Source organism: Canis lupus, chromosome 33 (genome assembly GCF_011100685.1).
Source record: "Canis lupus familiaris isolate Mischka breed German Shepherd chromosome 33, alternate assembly UU_Cfam_GSD_1.0, whole genome shotgun sequence".
NCBI lineage: Eukaryota > Metazoa > Chordata > Mammalia > Carnivora > Canidae > Canis > Canis lupus.
Genome location: NC_049254.1, coordinates 30,183,336 through 30,211,139, shown reverse-complemented (window position 1 = coordinate 30,211,139; position 27,804 = coordinate 30,183,336). Strand labels below are relative to the sequence as shown.

Genomic DNA, 27,804 nt, shown 5'->3' with positions numbered 1-27,804 from the left:
AAAGCATGAGCGGGGAAGAGGTAGACTTCCCACTGAGTCCAGAGCCAGGTGGGGCTCCATCTCAGGACCCAGAGATCATGACCTGAGTCCAGGAAAGCAGAGGCTTAACCACTTGAGCCACCCAGGCACCCCTCCATCATTGTTTTAAAAATATAAAATATAAGTAATATACTAATAATATTATATTTATTTATTTATTTATTTATTTATTTATTTATTTATTTATTTATCTTTATTTAAAAATAAAAGAGAGGGGGATCCCTGGGTGGCGCAGCGGTTTGGCACCTGCCTTTGGCCCAGGGCTCGATCCTGGAGACCCGGCCTGTGTCTCTGCCTCTCTCTCTCTCTCTCATGAGTAAATAAATCTTTTTTTTTTTTTTTAATTTATTCATGAGAGAGAGACACACACACACAGGCAGAGGGAGAAGCAGGCTCCATGCAGGGAGCCCGATGTGGGACTCGATCCCAGGACTCCAGGATCACGTCCCGGGGCGAAGGTGGCGCTAAACCACTGAGCCACCCGGGCTGCCCAAATAAATAAAATCTTAAAAAAAAGAAAAAAAATCTTTTAAAAGAAAGGGATAAAAGAATCCTCAAAGTCCCCTTTTGCCATCCCCTTTATTGCTCCCCTCTCTAGGGGTCACTAGCATCTTTTTAAGAACAACTTTTCGGTGCTCTTTCTATGCACATATACCCATGTTATATATATATATATATATATATATATATATTTTTTTTTTTTTTTTTTTTTTTTGCATAGATGACACCTCTTCATTTTATAGGCGAGGAAACCGAGACCTAGAGTGGAGACATGGGTTGGCACGTTGACGGAAGGGAGGCGGACTGGACCGTCATTTATTCGAATCCGCTGCGCGTCAGGCTCCGCGCCGGTGCTGGGTCGGCCCGCGGCGCCGGGTCCTGGACTTCCCTTGGACGGGTCGTCGCGCTCAGGGTGGCTCCGCGGAGCTCCCTCCCGTGCGGCGATGCGCGATTTGCATTTTGACAGGAGCTGCAGGACACGTCGCAGAGCGCTTTGGAGCTGCAGAAAAAGACGGGAAAACGGTCACCGGCGGCCGGGTCTGCTGGTGCAACCGGCGAGGCCGGCACGCGGAGCCGAGACGCCGCACCTCCGAGGCCGGCCCGCGAGCGCTGCGCCCCAAGGGGCCGCGGGCCGCCAGCCAGCGCGCAAGGCGCTCCCGGAGCGGCCCGGAGCGCGCGTGCGCCTGCGCCGCCGGGGGGGCGGGGCGGGGGGCGGAGCCTGGGGGCGGCCAGTGCGCCTGCGCGGACGGCGCGGCGAGGTGGGGGAGGGCGGCCCGTGTGTGTCTGTGTTGTTGTTCGGCGGCGGCGGCGGCGGCGGTAAGATGGCTGCCCACGGGGGCTCCGCGGCGTCCTCGGCGCTGAAGGGGTTAATCCAGCAGTTCACCGCCATCACCGGTGAGAGACGCGGTTACCGGAAGGCGGGGAGCGGGGCCCGCCGCGGGCGGCCGTCGTGCCCCGGGCTGCCCCGCGCCTCCCTGCGTGTCTCCCTCGGGCTCTGCCGTCCGCTCGCGTCCTCCCTCCTGAGGCGGCGGCGGCGGCGGCGGCGGGTGTCGGGGTTCGGGCGGGAGGCGGCCCCCCCGCCGCCGCGCGCACCGCCTACCTCGGTGTCGGGGTCCGCGCGGCGTGACCGAGACGCCCCCGCGCGCCCCCGCCGCCCGCCGGTGCGCCGGGACCCGGGGGCTGGGCCGAGCCGGCGCGGGGACCCGGGGGCGGGCGGGCGCGCGGGGGGGGCGCCCCGGGGCACCGCCCTCCGCCTCCCGCATCACCTCCCCGGCCCCGCGCGGGCCTGGGGTGCCGCGCATCCTCGCGCCGCGCTCCCCCGCGCCCCGGCCGGGTCGCCCTCCCCCAGCCCCCGCCGGCCCTTCCCCTCCCTGGGCCCCTCGGAGCCGTCGCCGTGGCCCTGGCGTGCGCGGGCCCTCCCGCCCGAACGGCGAGGCCGGTGGGCTCGGCAGTGCCTCGCCGGCCCGGGGGGATGGGCCGCTGCGCCGAGGGCGCCCGCCGAGGACTGCCTTCCACACCGAGGTTCTCCGAGAAGAACGAGGGGGAGCCCCCCTCCCTCCACCCTCACACAGAAGGCCTGCACGAACCGTGGGTGGCGTTTCCCACCTCCCCATAATAAAAATCATAAAGCCTGGGACGATGGCGCCGGAGCCTCCTGCTGATAAAATAGGGATGGCGGCAGAAACTTCTTGGAGAGAAAGTCAGCTTCGGGGGTGTCAGCATCCCCCAGATGTTCGGCGATTCTTCTCCCTCTGGACCCCCCTCCCTCTCCCCCCGCCCCCACTCCACCCCTGCGAAGGGCACACGCAGATCCTCTTGCCGCCTGGAGGAAAAGGCCCTGAGCCATTCTGCGAATTCTCCTCTACGCCTTGTTTCTCTCTGATGGTGCTGAACTTTTTTTTGCATGAGTTATTAGAGGGCGGAGCAAATGATGAAGTTCTCTGTGGAGTGATTTGAAGGGGAAGAGTACTCCATGTGCCTGAGTGTGATCTCGCCGTCCTAGTTTTGTCATTTTGGAAGGAGGCTTGGAAATGTTCGTGGCCTCCCCGAGCAGACCCGTGCCTCACCCGGCGGTTTGTTAGGTGCTAGGGAAGGATTCTGCTGGTAATGGAGCTAAGAGCCCGATGTGTAAGAGCTGTCTGGTCGAGTAAGATTTCACATTGTTCTAACCAGACAGGCCGTATGCAGGTTGCTGTTTTATCCTTTAAAGCTTCGTTTGGCCTTTTGCTTTGCAATGACTAAAGGCTTGATGCATTATCTCGCTGGTGGGCATGAAACCTCGCGTCAAAATTGGTGAAGTAAAATTCGCAACAAAATTGGGATGAAGGGGGATCGCTAGGTGGCTCAGCGGTTGGTCGCCCGCCTTCGACCCAGGTCGTGACCCCGGGGTCCCGGGATCGAGTCCCGCGTCGGGCTCCCTGCATGGAACCTGCTTCTCCCTCTGCCTGTGTCTCTGCCTCTCTCATGAATAAATACATAAAATCTTTTTTTTTTTTAAAGGAAAGTGTTTTTTTTTTTTTTTTTTTAAGATTTTATGTATTTATTCATGAGAAACACACACAGAGAGAGAGACAGAGACACAGGCAGAGGGAGAAGCAGGCTCCATGCAAGGAGCCCGATGTGGGACTCGATCCTGGATCTCCAGGATCATACCCCAGGCTGCAGGCGGCGCTAAACCGCTGCGCCACTGGGGCTGCCCGTAAAACCTTTATAAAATAAAGTACTTGACTTAGTATTGCTTCTAGAGTAGCGGCAGAATTGGAATCGGGGGGATCCCTGGGTGGCTCAGCGGTTTAGCTCCACCTTCCGCCCAGGCCATGACCCTGGGGTCCTGGGATCGAGTCCCGCGTCGAGCTCCCTGCTTGGAGCCTGCTTCTCTGCCTCTCTCTCTCTCTCTGTGTGTGTCTCTCAGGAATAAATAAATAAAATCTTTAAAAATAAATAAAGAAAATTGGAATGAAGAATGGAATCATCAGCTTTTCTTGATATTTTAAAACTTTTGTGATTGGTATGTTAAAGATGTAATGCATTTCCCAGTGTCTAAGCAGATCAGTGTTACTGGGAAAATTACAAAATTCTTGTGTATGCAAGTTAATATTGCAGCATTACCTTTTTTACAGAAAAATATTTGTAGTGAGTTAGATGTAGAAGTGGTTATTATTATTTTGAAAGATTTTATTTATTTATTTATTCATGAGAGACACAGAGAGAGAGAGAGAGGCAGAGAGAGAAGCAGGCTCCATGCAGGGAGCCTGATGTGGGACTCGATCCCGGGTCTTCAGGATCACGCCCTGGGCTCCAGGCGGCGCTAAACCACTGAGCCACCCGGGCTGCCCAGAGATAGTTATTATTCTTTAAGTTTCTCTAGAGTTGGCTTAAGATGACACCTATTTAATTTCAGCTTTTTTTATATTAATTACCACCACTTCAGCAACTCAGGCCGTTTTTATGTTAACTTCTACCCCTTCAGGAACTCAGAACCTCACATTATTTCTTCTAAGTAAGCATTTTTGTTAGATATGGACAAACCCAAAGTGTGGTGAGATAAAATGGCTCACTCATTTGCTTTAATTCTGTTTCTGTATATTAGCTTACATGGCTTATTTCTTGGCCACAGGCCTTGCTATTCCTGAATCAGGTTGGAGACTCTTAGTAGACAATGGTATCTGGAATCTGCAAAACGGAAAATACCTTAAATTTTTCTTGATGTATTATGAGTTTCTGGCAGGCTCAGTCAGAAGAGTATGCAACTCTTGATCTTGGAGTCATGAGTTCGAGCCCAATTGGGTGTAGAGATTACTTAAATAAAAAAAACTAAAAAAAATAATAACTTTGGGGATTTTTTTTTTTGTGAGATAATAATTAACTGTTATAAACACATGATTAACCCCTATCGTCTTTTTCACATATTCAAAAGAAATAATTTGGGGTCTGTATACATATATTTTATTTTATTTTTTATTTTTTTAAATTTTTATTTATTTATGATAGTTACAGAGAGAAAGAGGGAGGCAGAGACACAGGCAGAGGGAGAAGCGGGCTCCATGCACCGGGAGCCCGATGTGGGATTCGATCCCAGGTCTCCGGGATCACGCCCTGGGCCAAAGGCAGGCGCCGAACCGCTGCGCCACCCAGGGATCCCTGTATACATATATTTTAATTGTAGTTTTTATGTGAGCCAGACTTTCCCTGTAACGCTTAGAAATAGAAAACTGAATTTTAAGTCTTATTTCACTAAGTAGAACAAATCTCTCTATATATGAGTATGAAGTAATGACTGATTTCTTTTTAGTTGAGTACAACTAACTATTATATTACCTTCAGCTATAATGACTCTGATTTTTATTTTATATTTATTTAAAGATTTTTTATTTATTTGAGAGGGAGACGGCATGTGCCCGAGTGTGAGTGTACATATGTGCAGGTGCCTGCATGAGGAGGAAGGGCAAAGGGAGAGGGATAAGCAGACTCTCATATGTTGGGCTCCATCCCAGGACCCCAAGATCATGACAAGAGCGGAAGGCAGACACTTAACCGACTGAGCCACCCAGGCGTCCTTATTTTTATTTATTTATTTTTTAAGTAGTCTCCACTCCCAATGTGAGGCTTGAACTTGGAACCTTGAGGGTTTTTTTTTTTTTTTTTTTTTTTTAAGATTTTATTTATTCATGAGACACACACAGAGAGACAGGGAGAAGCAGATTCTCTGCAGGGGAGCCCAATGAGGGACTTGATCCCAGGACTCTGGGATCATGACCTGAACCAAAGGCAGAGGCTCAGACACTGAGCCACCCAGGTGCCCTGCAACCCTGAGATTAACAGTCACATGCTTGAGGCACCTGGGTGGCCCATTAGTTGAGCGTCTGCCTTTGGCTCAGGTCGTGATCCTGGGGACCTGGAATTGAGTTCTGCCTCGGGCTCCCCTTGGGGAGTCTGCTTCTCCCTCTGCCTATGCCTTTGCCTCTCTGTGTCTCTCATGAATAAATAAAATCTTTAAAAAAAGGGTCATATGCCGTACTGACTGGGCTAGCCAAGCACACTGACTCTTGAGTTAAAAAAGAAAACCCTTAAAAAAAAATCACACACACACACACACAAATCATAGCAACATGAAATGATTTTGAAAAAAGCAAAAACTAATCCCTCACAACAGGAATATTACTTATTTTATGTATTTCAATTTTTGTTTGCATACTTTTAAAAATTCTTACATTATGGGCCATAGTATACATAATTTAGAATTCTAAGATTATTCAATTAATATTACATCATAAATATTTTTTCTGTGATCAAACTCTGATAAGCAATTCGCCAAGGGAAATGACAGTCTTTGAAATACTCACATTGATAGACTATATACCTTTACCATTGATGTTGTTAAGAGTCATTTGAAGTTGCATAGAAAACCAGTCCTGTTACTTCATAGTTCACTACATTTTACAGTATTACTCAGTTTGATCTCCCTGATATTCATCATACTTGGGTTTGAATGATTGTTGACTGTTTTCAAAAGTCGTATCAGTTCTGAAAACATGAGGAAAGAATGTGCTGCTGGATCTGAATGTAATTCCAAGTAATCTCTACACCCAATACAGGGCTTGAACTCATGACCCCAAGATCAAGAGTTGCATGCTTCTCCAACAGAACCAGCCTGACAGCCCCCAAAAGAACAGTTTTTAAAAATGTTTTGACCCATGGCGGTATCCCATTAACACCAACCTAGGCTGACATCCATCTACACATAGACAGAATGCACAGATGTATTAGAATAATTTCATGAGATGAGGGATCTATAGATGCTATAGAATTGGTAAAAATAAACAGGCAATAGAAGATAAGGACAAAATGTGAGGGAATAGAAAGTGGAGGCCCAGAAATACTAGAGTTTGTTGGTATAGATTTCCATAAAGCTTTGTGCATAGTAGACATTCATGTACTTAATGAAGTTATACAGTCTCAGTTACAGAAGAGACCTTAGTTTAATCTCTCTCTAAAATTATCAAATGAATGTGCGTTAGTTGATGTTAGAAACTGTGGTGTGGGTAGTAATTGGCTTTGTGGCCAATTTCCATTCATATTCTTTTCTACAATACATTTCTCTTGGGTTAGTATTAAAATGTGTTAAAGTTCTCTGTCAGGAAAGATGGTGGTAAGTGTTCTAGATATCAAGAGAAAACTCTTGGAATTTTAAGAACTATTTCAGAAGGTGATGTTTGAGCAGAATTTTTATTACAGAGAGGTAATAAGTTTAGAGTTGTGAATGGAATCTTACTAATAAATTCAGTATTGATAGACTACTATGTGCCAGGCATGGTTCAGATCCTGAGGATATTACTGTGAGCAAGACAAGGTTTCTGTGCTCAAAAAGCATAAAGTTTAATGGGAATACAGACACATAAATAGGTTATTATAATACAGTGGGAGAATGGTAGGTAGCTGTTATGGGAGCATAAAAGATGGAGGTAAAGAAAAGTTTCCTAGAAGAAATAATTTCTTTTTTTTTTTTTTTAATTTTTATTTACTTATGATAGTCACAGAGAGAGAGAGAGAGAGAGAGAGGCAGAGACATAGGCAGAGGGAGAAGCAGGCTCCATGCACCGGGAGCCCGACATGGGATTCGATCCCGGGTCTCCAGGATCGCGCTCTGGGCCAAAGGCAGGCGCCAAACCGCTGCACCACCCAGGGATCCCCTTAGCTAAAACTTAGAGGAGAGATATTTCTGACAGGAGGAACATGTGTAAAGGCCTGGAGGAGAGAGGGACAGATATATACACATACCGAGACAAGAAAGGAGAGACAGTAGGTTTAGGGAGTTGATGATAATTCCAAATAAATAGGGCATAGCTAGTTGGAGATGCAGTAAATTGAGCTGAAGAGATAAGTGGGTGGGTGCCAGATTACGAAGGGCTTTATAAAACCCATGTTAAGAAATGTTGGCTGTACTCTGTAGTGGGGAGTCCATGAAAAATTTAATTGGGAGTGACAAAACCTGATTTAGATTTTTTTAGGAAGAACTATTTGGTTATAGTGGAGAAGAGAGGCATCGAGACCAGTAGAAAACTTGTTTTAATCCAAGAAAGACACTGGTGTCCTTACTGAAGTAAGTTTGTGGCAGAGAAGTGGAAGTTAAGGGAAGAAAGATATGGGAAGAAGTCAGAGGAGTCAGAATGAACCTTAGGTTTCTGTTTTGGGCATTTAGGTGTATATGTAATGGTGCTATTTGTGAAGATTACGGTATAGTAGAAGAGGTTTGAGGAGAAGATGATTCAGTTCAGTTTCAGATCAATTACTGCCTGTGAGACTTCAGAACTGTTCAATAAGCAAATGAATATTTGGGTCTAGAAATAGGAGTAACACCTGAGTTGTGGCGATGGTGGTTGAAGCTGTAAATGTGAATGGCACCTTGCAGGGGAGAGTGTACTGTGAGGAAGCAATAGGCTCCAGGACACAAAGCTGAAGGAACTCTTAACATCTGACACACTGCAAAGGAAGTACAGAGAAGATTCCAGAGAAACCAGATTTAGGAGGAAAACCAGGGGAATGTAATGGTACTTCCAATATCAGGAGTATGGTGATAAGTCAGATACTCTGTAGGCACTTGAAGAAACCAGAAATCATTGAATATTCATAGTTTTTTTTTTTTTAAGAGGGAGGGAGAGACCGTGAGAGAGGGTGAGAAAGAATCTTAAGCAGGCTCCATGCCAACAGCGCTAGATGCTGGTTGGTTCTCACAACCCTGAGATCATGACCAGAGCCAAAATCAAGAAGTTGGCCCAATGCTTAACTGCCCGAGCCACCCAGGAGCCCCCTGGGCTGGAAGATATCTTAAAAACCATCTTGAAAAAAAAAAAAAAAAACTTGACCCATTTCTGAGTTATTCAAATGAGAAGTAAACTGTTATATGTCTAGGTCAGTGCTCCTCAAACTTTCTTGGAGGAAAAGGACTCCTTCCTTCCTTCCTTCCTTCCTTCCTTCCTTCCTTCCTTCCTTCCTTCCTTCCTTCCTTCCTTCCTTCCTTCCTTCCTTCCTTCCTCTCTCTTCCTCTCTCTCTCTCTCTCTCTCTCTCTTTCTTTCTTTCTTTCTTTCTTTCTTTCTTTCTTTCTTTCTTTCTTTCTTTCTTTCTTAATCTAGTCTTTGTGGACTAGTACTTTTATAAAATACAATAAAAATTAGTTGCTGGAAAAATGAAGTAAAAATAAAATATAAGCCCAAATTCTTTTTAAAGTATAATTTGGATGCAGTAAAATTTGCCCTTTTTAGTATGTATTTTTGAGTTTTGATGAATGTGTACAATTTTGTAACCTCAGTGAAGTTGCAAAAACAGTTCTATCATCCTCAGAAAATTCTTCCTGCCCCTTTGTAATCAATCCCTCCCTCCACCTATAGCCTAATCTTTTTGTCTATTGTTTTTCTTTTCCAGAATGTCATATAAATGGAATCACAGTATGTAGCCTTTTGAGTCTGGCTTCTTTCACTTAGCATACTGTATTTGAGATTCATTCATGTCATTGTGGTATGAGTATGAGTAGTATTGGTGAATAGTATATCTTTGGATGGGTATACTACAATTTATTTATCCATTCACTGAATGTATAATTGTGCTGTTTCCGGTTTGGGAGATTATAAGTAAAGTTGTGCAAAACATTAGTGTACAAGTGTATGAATATAAGTTTTCATTTCCCTTGGATAAATTCCTAGACTGGGATAGTGGGATAATGGATAATATGATAGGTGTATTACTTTAAGAAATTGCCAAGCTGTTTTCCAAGGTCATGATTACCATTTTGCATTCCCATCAGCAATGTATGAAAGGTCAGTTGTCCTTTTGATATTTTTATTTTTTTATTAATTATTACTGTTATTTGTCCATTTGGTATTTTTAAGTTTTGGTAGTCATTTTAACAGATGTGTAATGGTATAGTAGTTTTAATTTGCATTTACCTAGTGACTAATGATATTGAGCGTTTTCATATGGTAATTTGCCATCTGTAAATCTTTCAAGCCTGAACTTTTTTAATTATTAGATTCCACAAAAATAAAATAACTCTATCAAATTGTTACAGAAGTTTCTAAATGCTTACACTGGAATTTCTGTTTTAATCTTGTCATGAACTAGAGATGAGATGGCTGGTCTGAGGACCATACTTTGGATAATACTGGTTTTAGGTAATGGCACAACAGGGCCTAGAATTCTGTTGTCTTTACTCCTAGGCCTATGCATTTTTTTACCATATTACTCTCACTATAGTTTACCTTTTGTTGATCCAACAAAAATTAGCTTTGTTAATCTGTCCCCTAACTCATTTCATTCCTCTTATATTTACTAAATGTAGTTTTCTGGATATAAAGGTTTCTTTGTTTCGTTTTATTTATTTATTTTTTATTTAATATTTTCTATTCCTGAATGCTTAAAACTAACTTCAGGATGGGAGACTGATGAGGTTAACTTTTACCTTACTTGTTACAACTATCACTCCTTCCTGTTTCCTAGGTGGACGCCTAGCTTATTTTGTTAGCATTTGGGAAAGGTAGAAGTAAAAAGCAATCTCTTTGGGTCTTTATCATTTCTGTCTCTATCCTTCTGAGATAATAAGGGCTCTATAGTGGGATTCTTTCTTTTCTATTTATCTTTTCTATTTCTCTGACTTCTCTAGTTCTTTGATATTAGTGGAGAGACTAATTTTTTTGGCACTGAAAGTGATGCAGAAAATAGGCATAAGGGGCTACTATAGTTTGGAAAATCTCTTGATTCTTTCTTCCAACTGTGGTGGAGATGTGGACTGCATTATAGGTTTTGGGCTATTTCCTATATTAAGTCATTAGGGAGAGAGTGTGAACTAAGAGGCAGCAGCAAAGAAATGGCCACTGGTAAATTGTATATCACAGGCTGGGTAATCATACTTTGGTGCCATTAGCAAGCTTAAAACGGAAGGGAAAAAGATAACAGGTAAATAAAAAGGATGCATATAGTGAGAAATAGTAAAGTGGAGCTCCGGCCACAGATTATAGATTGAATTTTTGTGCCCCCCCCCTCCACTCCCTATATGTTGAGATCTTAAGCCCCTGATATGGTGATAGCAGGAAGTGGGGGCCTTTGGGAGATCATCAGTTCTTGAGGATGGAGCTCTCATGAGTGGGACTAGTGTCCTTAAAAAAGAGACCCCAGGAAACTCCCTTGTCCCTTCTGTGAGGATACAGTAAGACAACTGTCTTTGTTCTTCTTTTTTTTTTTAAATATACTTTTAAAAAGTTGTATTTTTTTTTAAGTAATCTTTACACTCAGTGTAGGGCTCAAACTCACAACCCCAAGATCAAGGCTCACGTGTTCTACTGACTGAGCCAGCTAGGTATCCCAGTATAGCTGTCTTTGAACCAGATAGCGGTCCTGTACCACACACTAAATCTGCTGGAGCCTTGATCTTGGATTTCCCAACCTCCAGAGCTGTGAGAGATTTGTTGTTTAAGCCACCCAGTCAAAGGTATTTTTGTAAGAGTGTCCTGAAAACACTAAGACACTGCATTAAATTAAGCTATCCTATTGCTGGCTGTAATATTGAGACCTCAAAATAAGCATATTTACTTTTATTTTTTATTTTTTTAATTTTATTTATGATAGTCACACAGAGAGAGAGAGAGAGGCAGAGACATAGGCAGAGGGAGAAGCAGGCTCCATGCACCGGGAGCCCGACGTGGGATTCGATCCGGGGTCTCCAGGATCGCGCCCTGGGCCAAAGGCAGGCGCTAAACCGCTGCGCCACCCAGGGATCCCCTACTTTTATTTTTTTTTAAGATTTTATTGATTTATTCATGAGAGACACAGAAAGAGAGGCAGAGACACAAGGAGAGGGAGAAGCAGGCTCCCCACAAGGAACCTGATGCAGGACTTGATCCCAGGACCCGAGATCACACCCTGAGCCAAAGGCAGATGCTCAACCACTGAGCTACCCAGGTGTCCCAAAATAAGCCTATTTATTTATTTATTATTTTAAAGATTTTATTTATTCATGAGAGACAGAGAGAGAGAGAGAGGCAGAGACACAGGCAGAAGGAGAAGCAGGCTCCAGGCAGGGAGCCCAATGTGGGACTCGATCCTGGGACTCCAGGATCATGCCCTGAGCCAAAGGCTCAACTGCTGAGCCACCCAGGCGTCCCAAAATAAGCCTATTTAAACAAGTGTACAGGGATCCCTGGGTGGCGCAGCGGTTTGGCGCCTGCCTTTGGCCCAGGGCGCGATCCTGGAGACCCGGGATCGAATCCCACGTCGGGCTCCCGGTGCATGGAGCCTGCTTCTCCCTCTGCCTATGTCTCTGCCTCTCTCTCTCTCTCTGTGACTATCATAAATAAAAAAAATAAAAAATAAAATAAAAAAATAAACAAGTGTACAGATAGTTTAAATATGCAAACCTGTGTTATTAGTCCACCCTTTAAAAAAAGATAGATTTTAAAAAAAGATGTTTTTTATGCTGAATATAGTAAGGTAGAAGTTGAGGTCATAGCTGACCCTTCAAAAATAGTTATTACTCTGAATATATAGGTAAAACTTGCAACTTGATTAAATTTGTTGATCACTTTTCCTTTCTCCTATATCATTTAGATCTCCATGCTTTCCTCTTTCTTCTCAGTTAACCTTCACTTCTTCATATTTCTGTTTGTTCAGTGAGAGTGTTACTAGCATTTTGGCTGGGACAGTTTTTGTTGTGTAGGACTGTTCTGTCCATTTCAGAAGATTTAGCACTTGTGTTTATTTCCTATGGCTGCTGCAGCAGATTACCACAAACTGCATGGCTTAACACACATTTATTCTCTCATAGTTCTGGAGGTCATAAGTCTGAAATGAAGGTGTGAGCAATCTTTGAGGGAAGGGAGGTCTTTTTCAACATACTACAGCATCCCTGGCTTCTCTCCACTAAACGCCAACGGTGCTCCCGCAGCCCCCGGATATGGAACACCGAAAATGGTCTCTCACATTGCTAAATGCCTCTACTACTTCCCGACATTAAGAACCACTGGAACCTTTAATTATCTCTCCATTGTCTTCTGTTTCTAAAATGATGCACTAAGTGATACATGCAATACATTAAGAATGATTATACAAGCAGGATGACTCAGATAAGTTGGCTTTATTTAAGAAAGTGAATGGAGTACTTTGTTTCTTGGGCCCCTCTCTAATACTACCTTCTTCAGTCTTGCCAGGATTTAGCATGTGCTTCCTTTAAAAGAAATATTCGTAGGTTCATACGTAGGCCCCTCCTTTTTTTTTTTTTTTTTTTTTTTTTTTTAATACTCTTAGAGGTCACTGTCCTGACAAGCACCAGTAATGCAAGTTATCCTGTCACATTGTCAACTGAGATATGATAGGGCTGTCTCTGGGATATGCTGCCTACAGCTTAGATTCTAATGTTAAATGGTTAAGTGAGGATTATAAATAGGATGGCAGTTCTGGGCCTTGAGTGTTGATACCATCTGCCTTCAAAGTATCACAGTTATTACTTCCTTTATTATAGTTTTATTTTTGTATCTTAAAGTCATTCCCTGTAGAATCTCTTTTAATAAATTCTCTTTTAATGTATAGTTCAATAAACTTGTTGACCTAGGAAATTTTGGAGTCCTTACTTATACTTTTATTAAGTTTTCTACTGCCTCTACATCACCTCCTGGTACTTCTCAGTCATACTGGAATGCTGCTTAGTTACAGATTTCTTTGAAGCCCATCTTTTAGTATTGTTTTATACTTTATAGCATTCACTTTTTTCTAGAGTGATATTTCTTGTTATACTCCTGCTTAAAAAAAAAGTGTTTAACATGAATGAAGCAAATGTTCATAGCATCACATGAGTGAGGAAAAGAAAACTGTGAGATGTCTTACTCTGCCTGCCTATTTGCCAATAAAGAGCTGTGCCAATTTCTTTAATGTGAATTTTCTTAGTCTGTACAAGCACTTCATGAAGTTGGTAATATCCCCATTTTATAACTGAGGAAACTGAGAGCTAGAGAAATTAGTAACTAGATCAAAGTCACATAACTAGTGAGTGAAAGAACTAGAAGTTTGACTAGTCTGAGTGGTATCCAGGCTCGTAATATCCATACTATATTCCCTAGCCTGAGAACTGGTGGGAACATGAAGAATGTTTTCTCTTCCTTATGGTGTATAGGACTGGCCAAAGGAAAAATTTTGATACCTTCATTCCAGTTACTTGTTGTCGCTATCCTCAGGTACCCCATATCTTTTTCATGCTCTGAGGTACCTCCCACCCCAATGCAGCACTTCTTGTAGGCCTTTCTTAGCTGTCCTCCAAAAGACACTTGGGTGCTAAAGCTACCTCTATCTCTTTTTTCCAGACCCAGCTCCCTTAATCTCTTATCCTCAATTTAATAGGGTTTTAGGGAGTAGCTCAACATCTAATGAAGAAGCTAATAAAGAATGGGGCACCTGGGTAGCTCAGTCACTTAGACATCCGACTTTTGATTTTGGCTTAGGTCATGATCTCAGGATTGTGAGGTAGATCCCTGCATCAGGCTCTGTACTCAATGTGAAATCTGTTTAAGACTCTCTTCCCCTTTCCCTTTGTTCTCCACTTCTAAAAATAAAATAAAAATAAGTATGTTTGTTTACCCAGATTAATCTCTTCAGTGGTTGCATTTTAGACAGTATAATAAAGTGAAAAAAAATTTAGTCAGTTAGGAAAGACTTTTAGGATAGGCAACCATAAAAAAAAAAAAAAAGGATAGGCAACCATATTGTTGACAGGCAAGCTTGCCTGAGGATTGGTTTTATAAGTTCCCAATTTTCGGGATCCCTGGGTGGCGCAGCGGTTTGGCGCCTGCCTTTGGCCCAGGGCGCGATCCTGGAGACCCAGGATCGAATCCCACATCGGGCTCCCGGTCCATGGAGCCTGCTTCTCCCTCTGCCTGTGTCTCTGCCTCTCTCTCTCTCTGTGTGTGTGACTATCACAAATAAATAAAAATTAAAAAAAAATAAAAAAAAAAAAAAAAAAAAATAAGTTCCCAATTTTCATAAAATCTTTTTTTTTTTTTAAGATTTTATTTATTTATTCATGGGAGACAGAGGGAGAGAGAGAGAGGCAGAGACACAGGCATAGGGAGAAGGAGGCTCCACGCAGGGAGCCCGACATGGACTCGATCCTGGGTCTCCAGGATCACACCCTGGGCTGAAGGTGTGGTGCTAAACCGCTCAGCCACCCAGGCTGCTCCATAACATCTTTTATTTTAGTTCAGAGCCCACAAATTATTTATAGGGTTCCCATGTCAGTGGTTTTAGAGTTCTGATAGTTGGAGGGTAGTAGAGAGGATGACAACAACTATTTGTATGCAGCGGTCATTTTAAGTTGAATTTCCTTATGAATACATTTCAGAAGGAGTGAAAGCAGCCAGCATTGGTCGCTGTTATGGCAGAGGAAGTTTCACTCCCCCACCAGGATGTTTTTTGTGCTTTTTATGGTGATTTAGTGCAGTGTGAGCACCTAGAAAGATGAGAGCCAAAAATGATACAAACTCAGCGATTTAATTCTCTGAAAGGAAAAGATTAGTAGACCTTGTGAAGCTGGTTTTAGGGTTCATTATGAGGTAAATATAACAGTTCATGCATCTTGGCTAAAACAGGTAACCAGAGTGGTCTACCTGTGGGAACCTTTTAACTTTTAGAAATTGCTGTGTATGTAAGTTAAATGGAGCACAATAGACACTGAACTTTTAGACTAGCATTTAAGATGTATAATGCAAAAATACTAGGAAGGTACTAAACCAAAGCTTCAGGTTTTATGCCAAATAGTATGGAAACACATGAGTCTCAAAATTGTTCATCAAATTTATGCTGGTTTTGCCTCAGGATTACCTAAGGTTGGCTATTGGGATAGTTGAACTTCTCCTTCCCCTCAAAAATTTGCATTTGTTTGTGTTGTGAAATTTCTTTCTCTCTCTCTCTTTCTCTCTCTTTTTTTTTTTAAGATTTATTTATTTTAGAGAGAGAGCCAAGTGAGGGAGGCAGAGGCAGAGAGAATCTCAAGCAGGCTTCCAGCTGAGTGTGGAGCCCAATGCAGTCTGGGGCTCAATCTCACGACCCTGAGAGCATGACCTGAGCTAAAATCAGAGTCGGATGCCCAACCAACTGAGCCACTCAGGTGGCCCAAAATTTCATTTTTTAAAAGTGTGTTTCCTAATGGTGAGAATGTAAATTTGTACCTACTCGTACTTGAGTTCAGCTTGATTGAGAACTTAGGGAGAGAAAACTGATATGAGAAAAGTGAAAACTGGGCAAGTTCAAGGAGTTTTTAAAGTTTTCAGGGTGGAAAAGCTAGCAGGACAAGGATAGAGAATGAGACTAAATAGAAAAGTATACATTTATTCCTATATCTCCTTCAGAGTGAGGAAGAAAGGAGGAAGGTCCAAAACTTAACAGAAAAGTGGGTATTTGGTATGTTAAGAAAAATGAGGGGACTGATTTTATATAACTATCCATATTTTGCAAAGGCATGGCATTTTAAAATAACACCAAGGGATCTGCCTAGATTACCTAGGCCTGTGTGGGTAGAGAGAATGGTATAGTGGTGAGATGAGAGCAGAGGGGTATCATTTGGGAGCAGTATATAGGAGCCAAATCTTATTGGCAGCTTAAGAGAGATGAAAACTTTTAGTCAGCAGGGACACCTGGGTGGCTCAGCAGTTGAGCGTCTGCCTTCGGCTCAGGGCAGGATCCCGGGTGACAGGGATTGAGTCCCATGTCGGGCTCCCTGCATGGAGCCTGCTTCTCCCTCTGCCTGTGTCTCTGCCTCTCTCTATGTGTTTCTCATGAATAAATAAATCTTAAAATAAAACAACAACAACAAACCCTTCTAGTCAGCAATGCAGAACTATGGATACAGAGGAGACCATCAAATTTACATTATTTAGCAGTGTATAAGGTCTATCAAAAGGAGCATGAGCAAGAGCAGAGAGATGCAGTTAGTTCACATAAGAGGTAAAGGCTTGAGCAAAGACTATAGCAATGGATATAGAGCGAAAAAGATGGGTCAGAATGGGTATATATATGGTCATTTTAGTTACATAGACCCAGGGAGTCTTTTTCCTTTAAAAAGGCTTCATATATTACTCAAATTTAAGAAACTTTAAACCCTTCTCTGTCTCCTTCAATTGGAAACATAAGATCAACCAACAATTCCTACAGTTTCCATCTAACTGAAACCATTCTAAGTTTATTAGACATTGATTGTGTGCAGGCAAACACAATGCTAAGTGTTGGGGATACCAAGATAAAAGGCAATCCCTGTGTTCAAGAAGCTTCTGCTCTTTCCTAGAAGCCAGAAAGTAAACTAGCATTTACTGCTTGGTAGCATATTCATGTATATAATAAGAGTATCATAAGGTTGGGAATGGGGAGATAGTATAGAGAGTGCTTAGCACATAAATTGACAAAGTAACACTTAGGGTGGTTCTTGAGCATGCACAAACTAGATGGAGGGGAGATGAGGATAAGGGCATCCCAAGCATGTAATTCAGTATTACTGTACTGAGTTGTGTTAGGATGAGGAAGAGGAGAGGGAAAACCAGAGAGATGGGCTGAGGCTTGATCACAAAGGACTTTCCTGATCATAAGGATTTGGGAATTTATACTGTACACTGTGGTGTGAGAGAGCCAGTAAAGACTGTGTGAGAGACAGAGGGAAGGAGGGAGAATGAGAATCAGACTTGTATTTTGGAGCATAACTGCAGCAGTAAGGTGGAAGATAGAATGGTGATCATTTAGGAGCTTGTTGTAGTAATGCAGGTAAGAAGTATTGTAGGCTTCATTTAAAGCCTTAGAACTTGATAAAAGATAACAATCCTTACATAGTGAAAGTGCGGTGAATCTCAAGAATAAGTAAAATCAGCCAAAACAAATTAGAGTGAAACTGCAGAAGACCAAAGAGAGAAAATCTTAAAAGCAACTAGAAAGAAACAACAGATTGCTATAAAAAGGATTTTTTTCTGGTCTGGCAACTGATTTCCCAGTAGCAACACCAGAAGCCAGTGGACATTGGAATGCTGTCTTTACTGAGGGAAAATAGCTGTCAGCCTGAAAATAGCAAAGCTGTCTTTCAGGAATGACAGCAAAATAAAGACATTTTCAGACCAAACACATAAACATAAACACACAGACACAGACTCTTTAGAAGGAAGTTATAAGACTACGTGATTCTTGTAGAAGGAAAGTCATCCCAGATGGAAAAACCTGAGATACGTTTTAATGGTCACAAAATGTTCCATCATATAGATTCTATAATTTAGATTCTAGTACTATTGGAATTTATGTTTCCAGTTTCTTTTTCTTTTTTTTTTAATTAATTCATTTATGATAGTCACAGAGAGAGAGAGAGGCAGAGACACAGGCAGAGGGAGAAGCAGGCTCCATGTACCGGGAGCCTGAAGTGGGATTTGATCCCGGGTCTCCAGGATCGTGCCCTGGGCCAAAGGCAGGCACTAAATCACTGCGCCACCCAGGGATCCCCTATGTTTCCAGTTTCTCAATATTAATTGAAACTATACTGGACATGTATATGGACATATTTATGCACATAGTGTTTGATATGTAATAAATGAAAGAATAAATTGATTTTTGGCTCAGTTGATTAAGTGTCCAACTCTTGGTTTTGGCTCAGGTCATGATCCCATGAGATTGAGCCTCATATTGGGCTCTGTGTTCAGCATGAAGTCTGCTTGAATATTCTCGCCCTCTGCCCCTTACCCTGCTGCTGCACACACACACAGACTACACTCACTCACTCTCAAAAAAAAAAAAAAAAAAAGTTTTTTGACCATTTGACCATAAGCGCAAATTACTGGGTCAAAAAAAAGGAGTACTTTTTTTTTTTTTTTTTTTTTTTTAAGATTTTACTTATTTATTCGAGAGAGAGAGAGAGGGAGAGGCAGAGACACAGGCAGAGGGAGAAGCAGGCTCCATGCAAGGAGCCTAATTAGGAACTTGATCTCGGGTCTCCAGGATCACACCCTGGGCTGCAGGCGGTGCTAAACCGCTACACCACTGGGGCCGCCCGAAAGGAGTACTTTTTGATACATGTCGTAAAATTGGTTTTGTAAAGGGCTTTACCAATCTACATTGCATCTAACAGACAATACTGGCTTTACAAATGAATAAATATATGTAGCGTCAGTTTTAAATGATGAAGATTGACATCTCCCCACCCCCCCTTTTTTTTTGAGAGAGAGAAGGAGAACTCAAGAGAGTGGGGTTAGGTGGGGGGAGAGGGAGAGAGATAATCTTAAACAGGCTCCACACCCAGCACTGAGCCCAGTGTAGGGCTCAATCCCATGACCCTGAGATCATGACCTGAGCTGAAATCAAGAGTTTGGACACTTAACTGACTGAGCCACCCAAGTGTCCTGAAGACTGATATGTTTTCTTAAGGTTTTATTTATTTATTAGAACATGCACAAGTGGGGGGAGTGGCAGAGGGAGAGGGACTGACTCCCTGCTGAGCAGTGAGCATGATGTGGGGCTCCATCCCAGGACTTGGTATCATGACCTGAGCTGAAGGCAGATGCTTAACCAGCTGAGCCACCCCTGAAGGCACCCCTGAAGACTGACATTTCCTACCAGATTTTGACTTGGTTATGTTTTTGACAAAAATGTCCTATCTCACTTTTCTCCCTTTATTATTAAAAAATGCTTTCTTTTTAATGGAAACAAATGCTAACTGAAATGCATTCTTTCTAACAAAATATTTCTAACTTTCTAGAATGTAATCTTTAATCTTTTTTTTTTCAGTTTATTAACAGATATATGGTTGGTCCATTTAAAGACATGCTTTATTTAGTTTGGTTTTATTATGAAGGACGAGCACTATTTTAATGTTGTCAGTTTCTTTTCTAGCTTTGTATATTTATTAATCAGCTAACATTGTAAAAGTATGCAAACAGGTTTTTAAAAAGAAGCCATTCATCCTAAAAGGAAAAAAGATATTATTCATTTGCTTGGGAATTCTATTTTTTAATATGAACTGAATATAAGATGTCTTTTTTTTTTTTTTTTTTAACTTTTTCCCTGTCTTTTTTGCTATTTCAGGTGCAAGCGAAAGCGTAGGGAAACATATGCTTGAAGCCTGCAACAATAATCTGGAGATGGCAGTTACTATGTTTTTGGATGGTGGAGGAATTGCTGAAGAGCCCAGTACCAGTTCAGCAAGTGTTTCCACAGTCAGACCACACACAGAGTATGAGTTTATTATTTATTGTTAGGAGGTACCCCTTGCTTATATTGAGCAGTTGCATTTTTATCAGTTAGGTTAATTCTCTGATTTTGAAAAAATTAGGAGTTGAAACCATCTGAGAAAGTGTCACATGGACATTTTAATGCTTATATACTGTAAGTTCTGTAGAGCATTGTCATGTCTATTATTTAATGTTCAGAAGAACCCTATGGGATGGCCTTATATCTACATTTTATAAATAAGGAAGCAGAGGCATAGCCATTTTCCCAAACTAGATAGCAGTTACATAGCAGAAGTAGCAACAAAGCCCAATAAAGTTCAGATTTCTCAATTCTGGATTTCCTTTCCTTTCCCTTTCCTTTCCCTTTCCTTTCCCTTTCTTAATTCTGGATTTTCTTACGTTGTCCCAGGAGAGTTTTCAGTTGCCACAAAAATTTTTGAAAAATAATTCTAGTCCTTTATACCTTAATGATAGTTACATACATGTAGTTAATCATTAGAAACATCTTTAGTATATGGAACTGTACTCTGTAGAGAATGATAATAAATGGTGAACAGATTTGGGTGTTTTTGCCCTTTACATTGGATACCAATGAGAATTTGAAATCAATACCTTAGGGACAAAATTCCAAGTCTTTGGAAAATATTAGAGATAAATGCTACTGGAAGGAAAACCATTGATTTTTGAAACAAAATTAAAGAGATCTTTAAATAAGACTTTAATGCTTACAGCCCTTTATAACTCTCAGGGTTTATAACATGAGATACTAAACAAGAGGAATTTTAGGGAATACACTAAAAGACATAGGTATTAAAATTAGAGATAGATTTAAAAAGCCAAAGAACCTTCAAGACATAGTTGCCTCTTTTGTTGATCTAGTTCCAGATTTTAGAGTACTAATTGTTTCCAAATGAAGAATGAACTTTAGAGATTATTATTAATACTTCATAAAGTTTTTTCTTGTCAGTGTTGCCTGTATATTTCAGATGTTGGTGTCCCATTCCCCCCCAACATAGCTCAAATTTTTCATGGAAATCAATATGAAAACATGATTTAGTTTATAGAAACTTGAATAACAGATATTCACAGCTGATTTGGGGGAGCATAACTGTTCTCACTGTTTAAAACATGTTTTCTTAATTGTGTTTAAAAATAATTTTGAGGGACTTCTGGGTGGCTCAGTGGTTGAGTGCCTGCCTTCAGCCTAGGGTGTGATCCTGGAGACCCAGGATTGAGTCCCACGTTGGGAACTGCCTCTCTCTCTGCCTATGTCTCTGCTTCTCTCTCTCTGTGTCGCTTATTAATAAATAAATAAAATCTTAAAAAAATCCAACTTAAAAAAAATAGTTTTGATATAGGGCGCCTAGCTGGCTCAGTCAGTAGAGGATGCAGTCAATGCTTGATCTTAGGGTTGTGAGTTCAAGCCCTATATTAAGTGTGGAGCCTACTTAAAAAAAATTAATTAAAAAGTTTTCTAAATGAATGTCTTTTCCTACTGAATTACATTATAATTTGACTTTTGATAATGACTCCTAATTCCTAAACTATAATTTTTCATTCTTTGCCATTCACTTTTTTCTGATCCATTCTTTCATTTTGTTAGGTAGCTAACAATCTTGGAACAGATACACTCAATCAAGTTTTTCTGTATAGGGACTACTACTTAATCCAACCCCCTAATTGATTTGTTTTCTGAGTTATACACACACACACACACACACACACACACAGACTCTAAGTATAAAATCAGATATAGCAATAATGGATTGATTGATTGATTTTTTTTTAATTTTATTTTTTTATTCATGAGAGACACAGAGAGAGATGCAGAGACACAGGCAGAGGGAGAAGCAGGCTCCATTCAGGGAGCCGATTGATTGATTTTTTTAATGGATTTATTTAGGTTAAAGCTATCTTCTAAGTTCTTAGTTTTCTTTCTTTTTTTTAAGATTTAGTTATTTGAGTACAAGAGAGAAAGAGGTACACAAAGGGGAGAGTGGGGCAGAGAGAGAAGCAGACTCCCCCCACTGACTAGGGAGCCAGATGTGAGGCTCAATCCCTGGACCCTGAGATCATGACCTGAGCCAAAGGCCAAGGCTTAGCTGACTGAGCCATCCAGGGGCCCCTAAATTCTTAGTTTTTTTTTTTTCTTAAAGATTTTATTTATTTATTCATGAGCGACAGAGAGAGAGGGGGTTGGGGGCGGAGACACAGGCAGATAGAGAAGCAGGCCCCATGCTGGGAGCTCAACGTGGGACTCTATCCTGGGTCTCCAGGATCACACCCTGGGCTGCAGGCGGTGCTAAACCGCTGCACCACCAGGGCTGCCCAATTCTTAGTTTTCGTAAGAAAATAGACTATCTCTTTGATGAAAGAATATTAATAGAGCTTCCTCTTATAGATGCATTGTCTATCCTTCAGATTACAGAAATTTTGTCTGGGAGCTGTGACTGATGTACTTAGCATAATTTTGAATTACCCTTTATCCTCCATCTTTTGGCTTTATTGTGGATTTCTTTGTCCATCTAATTGTTCTTTGATTATAGTATGTTTTGTTGACAAATGAATATTCATACCTTATTTCATTAAGTATATTTTGGAGTTCCAGCTATTAGATATAAAAAATAGGGCCTTAAACTCAGTTAATATTATTAGAAAACACCTGAATGCAAAACAGTAGGCCTAACTTAAATTAACATTGTAAGCAGGACAGTAATAAGTTTGGAACATAACTCTTCCTTGCTATAAACATTAATCAGCAGAGATTAATATTTGAGTTAAAACTATAAAATAATTAAATTGGTATTTAAAGGAACATACACCATTTTTACAGTATTTCTAAATGAGTATTTTCTACAGGAGGAGGTGGTGTTTTTTTTTTTTTTTTTTGGAGGTGGGTTTTTAATAAATCCTCTGGAGGTAAACTATGAAGAGTTTATAGGCTTTTAGGAGATGAGTTATTACCTTTTCTGTTTTGTGTGTATATTGGAGTCTATTTAATAAATAATCCAAGGTAATACCTATATTAACTATCTTCATAACTAGCATAAAATTTGCTGCTTGTTTATTTAAGGTATTTTAATATCTGGGTGATTTAATTATCTATTATGTAATGTAATACTGCTTTTATTATGCCTGTATTCTTCCATTAATTTTTTTTGTCTGAGGTTTTTTTTTTTTTTTTTTTTTTTTTTTTGGTCACATCCCCTTTTTTTTTTTTTCTTTCCTGAAAAGAACCTAGGGTAGGGAACTTGAGAGGAAATGGGAAATATTTTTTCTTTTTCTGTTTGTTCTATTTCTTTATAAATTATATGAGCTATCTATGCCAGGTACTTTTATTTTAGTTGACTTCTTTATAGAAACCATCTAACAGTCATTTAATACCGTGATTCCTAAAAGTCACTAAGTTTAGTATTAATATTACTTGTTAATTTGGATGTTTTCACAATAGTTGTAGAGAGAACATGAAGCAAAAAAGTTTTCCTTTTGATACTTTCCTACTTCTTTTGATAGAGAAGAAGTTCGTGCCCCAATTCCTCAAAAACAGGAAATACTGGTGGAACCAGAACCTTTGTTTGGTGGTAAGTTCATCTTTTTCCTTGGTTTTATTGGACTCTGTTGTTATCTTTAGGGTTTTTTTTTTTTTTTTTTTTTTTTTCTTTAGGGTTTTAATGAAGCTATCAAAAGATATGAAGGCTTCCTCAGAGATTCTTACTTCAAATGTTGTACAGTCAGGTCTTATCCTGTAATTCTGTACTCTCATTGGGAAAATTGCAGAGTTGCTTCTTTCCAAGGAGAGAACCAGATTAAAATATTGGTATTTGTTGTAAAAGGCCAAAAGAAGAAAGTTAGCAAAAAGAACTGCTGCCTTGCAATGGAAACAAAGCTATCATTAAATAAAAGACAGATTACTTTTTATTTTGGGGAGCACTTACTTGACTGCCATATTCTTACTGTCTTGATATGTCTTTACTCTTTCTAAATTTCTAAACGTTCTATCCCTATTTTGAGCAAGGGAGAAAATAATACCTACTCCATGCAAAAAATTGTGATATCAATCTAGATGCATAGAAAGATGGTAGAAAATGGAACATATAATTAGATTTAAAGAAAATTTAGTTTTAGTTTAATAAGCACTTTAATTTACCTTTTGCAGGCTAAATATTTTAGGCATTAATAGATATATTAAAAAATAGAAAATAAAGTTATAATCTGGGTGGGCAGTCATAGAAATGTATTATATTGTACATATGGAGGCCAGTAATGCAGAGTAATAAGTTTTGTAGGTAAATTTGAATAAAGGAGAAGAAATAAATTATAAGAAATGGATGAAGAAAACAATGTAAATGATGTGTTTTAATTTGAAAAAGCACTATAATTGAGAGCTTTTTTTTCCCCCCAGAGATTTTATTTATTTATTCATGAGAGACACAGAGAGAGAAAGAGAGACACAGGCAGAGGGAGAAGCAGGAGGCTCCATGCAGGGATGTGCAACTTGATCCTGGGACTCCAGGATCATGTCCTGGGCCAAAGGCAGATGCTCAACCGCTGAGCCACCCAGGTGTCCTGAGAGGTTGTTTTTTTTTTTTTTTTTTTTTTAAGATCAATATTTGACTGGACAACTTTGGAGTTTACTGTAGTAAGAAATAACAGAATATACTGTCTAGATTCAGAAATAAAAGTGGGGTGAAGAAAACTCTAAGAACTGAATATTGAAGTATAATATAGGCTTTCTGGACTTTGATTCAGGCAGTCATTGTGCTTATTATCAGAACTAGTAAAGCATTGTTCATCATTTGTTTTTTCATACAAATGTTATGGATGGATTTTGGAATTGAGGGGTGATGCCTTTGGAAGCTTTATCTTTTCTTTATTGAAGGAATAAGGCAGGATTTCAGAGTGGGGTAAATGACAGGAAATAAATTCTATGCTCTCTTACTGTTGTAAAGAGGCAAAACTGTTCTTTTTTTTTTTTTTTTTTTTTTTTTTTTTATTTATTTTTTATGATAGGCACACAGTGAGAGAGAGAGAGAGGCAGAGACACAGGCAGAGGGAGAAGCAGGCTCCATGCACCGGGAGCCTGATGTGGGACTCGATCCCGGGTCTCCAGGATCGCGCCCTGGGCCAAAGGCAGGCGCCAAACCGCTGCGCCACCCAGGGATCCCGAGGCAAAACTGTTCTAATTTGAAATCCCTTTCCTTTTACCTCTGGTTTAATAGACATTGAAGAGGGGAATGAGAATGACTATATACAGTTAGGAAGTCAGTCCTAACTTTCATTATTACATCTTTTTTTCTTTTTTTAAAAAACATTTATTTATTTGAGAGATTATGAGCAGGGGAAGGGGTAGAGGGAGAATCAGACTCCCCACTGAGCAGTGACCCTAATGCGGGACTTGATCACAGGACCCTGGAATCATAACCTGAGCCAAAGGCTTAACCAGTTGGACCACCCAGGCACCCTCATTGTTAGATCTTACTATATCCTGATAAAGGTCTTTGGAGAACTATTTTCTTCTTAGGACAGTATTGATTTTAAAGTGTGATTCTCAAAGTGTGATCTTGGGTCTGTAATATGAAAACTATTTTCATAAAAATTTTCAGAAGAAGTTATTTGCCTTTTTTACATTGTTGAGATTTGAACTGATGGTTCAAAAACAATGATAGATCAGACTGCTGCATCTTAATTAAGTCAGGGCAGTGGCACCAAACTGTAAATTCTTCACAGAATTAAAAAAAAAAAAAGAAAAAGCCTATTTTACTTAATAATGTTCTTGATGAAGCAATAAAAAATTGATTTCATTAAATCTGGATTCCTGGGTTCATATTTCTAAACTATTCTTTTCTATGAAATAGAATGTATACATAAAGCACTTCTGCATACTGAAGTATAGTGTGGTTACTTTAAGGAAAAGCACTTGTATAGTTGTTTGAGTTGTGAGCTAATTAAACCAGCTGCTTTTCTTGTGGAACTTTATTTTTACTTGGAAGATTCTGGAAAAACTATGGTTATTTAGGCATTTGGCAGACATTTTCTTGGAGATGAACAAAATCCTATTACCACTTTGAGACAGACAACTGGCATTGTTACCAGTTATTCTGGCAAAAATTAGAATTTTAGAAAGTTTATTTCCCACAATTAGGAACTTGGTAACTTCCTAATCCTTAAAGGCTTTCTGATGAGATTAGTGGTGGCATTAACAGGTGTTGATTTATTATTATTATTATTATTATTATTATTATTATGTAATGAAATGGTCGGTGTTTGAAATGTTTGTATATCTCAGTGAACAAACATTTTTTCTCTTTTTTTTAGAGAGAGGGAGGGGGGTTAGGGAAGGGACAGAAAAAGAGGGAGAAAGAGAATCTTCAGCAGGCTCCACATCCAGCAGTGAGCCCAGTGCAGGGTTGATCTTACAACCCTGAGATTGTGAACTGAGCTAAAATCAAGAATCGGATCCATAACTGACTGATACCCTCAGGCACCCCTGAACAAATATTTTCAGGTGACCAGTACACCATATTACAAAATTGCACATAGGTAAAAGATCAGACAGTAAGATGAATCACAGATGTATATTAGTTATCTATTGCTGTGTAACAAATTACTCCAAAATTTAGCTTCCTGAAAGAACAAATATTTATTATTTCATGGTTTCTATAGTTCAGGAATCCAGGTGTGGCTTAGCTGGGTATCTTTAGTTAGGGTCTCTCACAAGGTATAGTCAAGGTGTCAGCCAGCTCTATAATCATCTTAGAGCTTGAATAGAGGAGCATCTCCTAAGCTCACTCATGTGGCTATTGGTTCCTTACCACAGAGCAAATGAGAACAAGAGAAGGAAGCTCATTTTAGAAGCCACCATCTTTCTTAGAAGTGACAACCCATTATATCACCTCTGCCACATTCTATTTGAACTTGCCCGAATTCAAGATACTCACATACAGGTAATGAATATTGGGAGATTAGGATAATTGGAGGCCATCCTAGAGACTGCCTACCACATAGACCAGTGGATTTTAATGGAGCAGATAATGAAAAGTGCATTGATAAGATTTTAGATTTCATGCTACAATTAACCTTTAAGAAACTACTACTGGTTGAGTTTTGGTGCAGTATCAAAGAAGAATATTCACTGTGTTCTTTTTTTTTTTTTTTAGAAGATCTTTTTTTTTTTTCCCTAAAGATTTATTTATTTATTCATGATAGACATAGAGAGAGAGAGAGAGAGAGGCAGAGACACAGGAGGAGGGAGAAGCAGGCTCCCTGCAGGGACTCCAGGATTGCACCCTGGGCCAAAGGCAGGCGCTAAACCGCTGAGCCACCCAGGGATCCCCCTATTCACTGTTATTCACTATGTTTTTTTTTTTTTTTTTAATTTCTCCATGTTGTTATATATTCTATTTTTTTTTCTTTTTCTTTTCTTTTTTTTTTTTTTTTTAAGATTTCATTTATTCATTCATGAGAGACACACAGAGAGAAAGAGGCAGACACACAGGCAGAGGGAGAAGCAGGCTCCATGCAGGAAGCCCAATGTGGGACCCGATCCCGGGTCTCCAGGATCACACCCTGGGCCAAAGGCAGTGCCAATCCGCTGAGCCCCCCGGGCTGCCCTATTCACTGTGTTCTTAACACTATTTTTTTTTTTTAAGATTTTATTTATTCATTCATGGGAGACACAGAGAGAGGCAGAGACACAGGCAGAGGGAGCACAGAAGCAGCCTCTGTGCAGGGAGCGTGATGTGAGAATCGATTTCGGGATTCTAGGATCATGTCCTGGGCCAAAGGGAGGCACCCAACTAGTCCCTTAAAAACACTATATTTAAAACAAAACATGGGATCCCTGGGTGGCTAAGCGGTTTGGCGCCTGCCTTTGGCCCAGGGCACGATCCTGGAGTCCCGGGATCGAGTCCCACGTCGGGGTCCCAGCATGGAGCCTGCTTCTCCCTCCTCCTGTGTCTCTGTCTCTCTCTTTCTCTCTCTATATCTATCATGAATAAATAAATAAATCTTTAAAAAAAACAAAAACAAAACAAAACAAAAAAA

General features: G+C 40.6%; 1 protein-coding gene and 1 long non-coding RNA gene across 2 annotated transcripts in view; one reads left to right on the top strand and one right to left on the bottom strand.

Annotated features, from left to right (window-relative positions):
• Positions 1-702: 702 nt before the first annotated feature.
• Positions 703-2,388, bottom strand: LOC119877839. Its single transcript, XR_005383421.1, has 2 exons — positions 2,127-2,388; positions 703-1,039 (listed from the first exon to the last, which is right to left on the bottom strand). It is a non-coding gene; the product is annotated as an uncharacterized LOC119877839 (long non-coding RNA).
• Positions 1,289-27,804, top strand: part of UBXN7 (UBX domain protein 7) — a 60,486-nt gene continuing 33,970 nt past the window's right edge. The window contains exons 1-3 of the mRNA XM_038583146.1: positions 1,289-1,434; positions 19,616-19,763; positions 23,275-23,342. Coding sequence (XP_038439074.1) covers positions 1,362-1,434; positions 19,616-19,763; positions 23,275-23,342 — 289 coding nt within the window. The 5' untranslated portion in view covers positions 1,289-1,361. The remainder of the gene's footprint in view (positions 1,435-19,615; positions 19,764-23,274; positions 23,343-27,804) is intronic.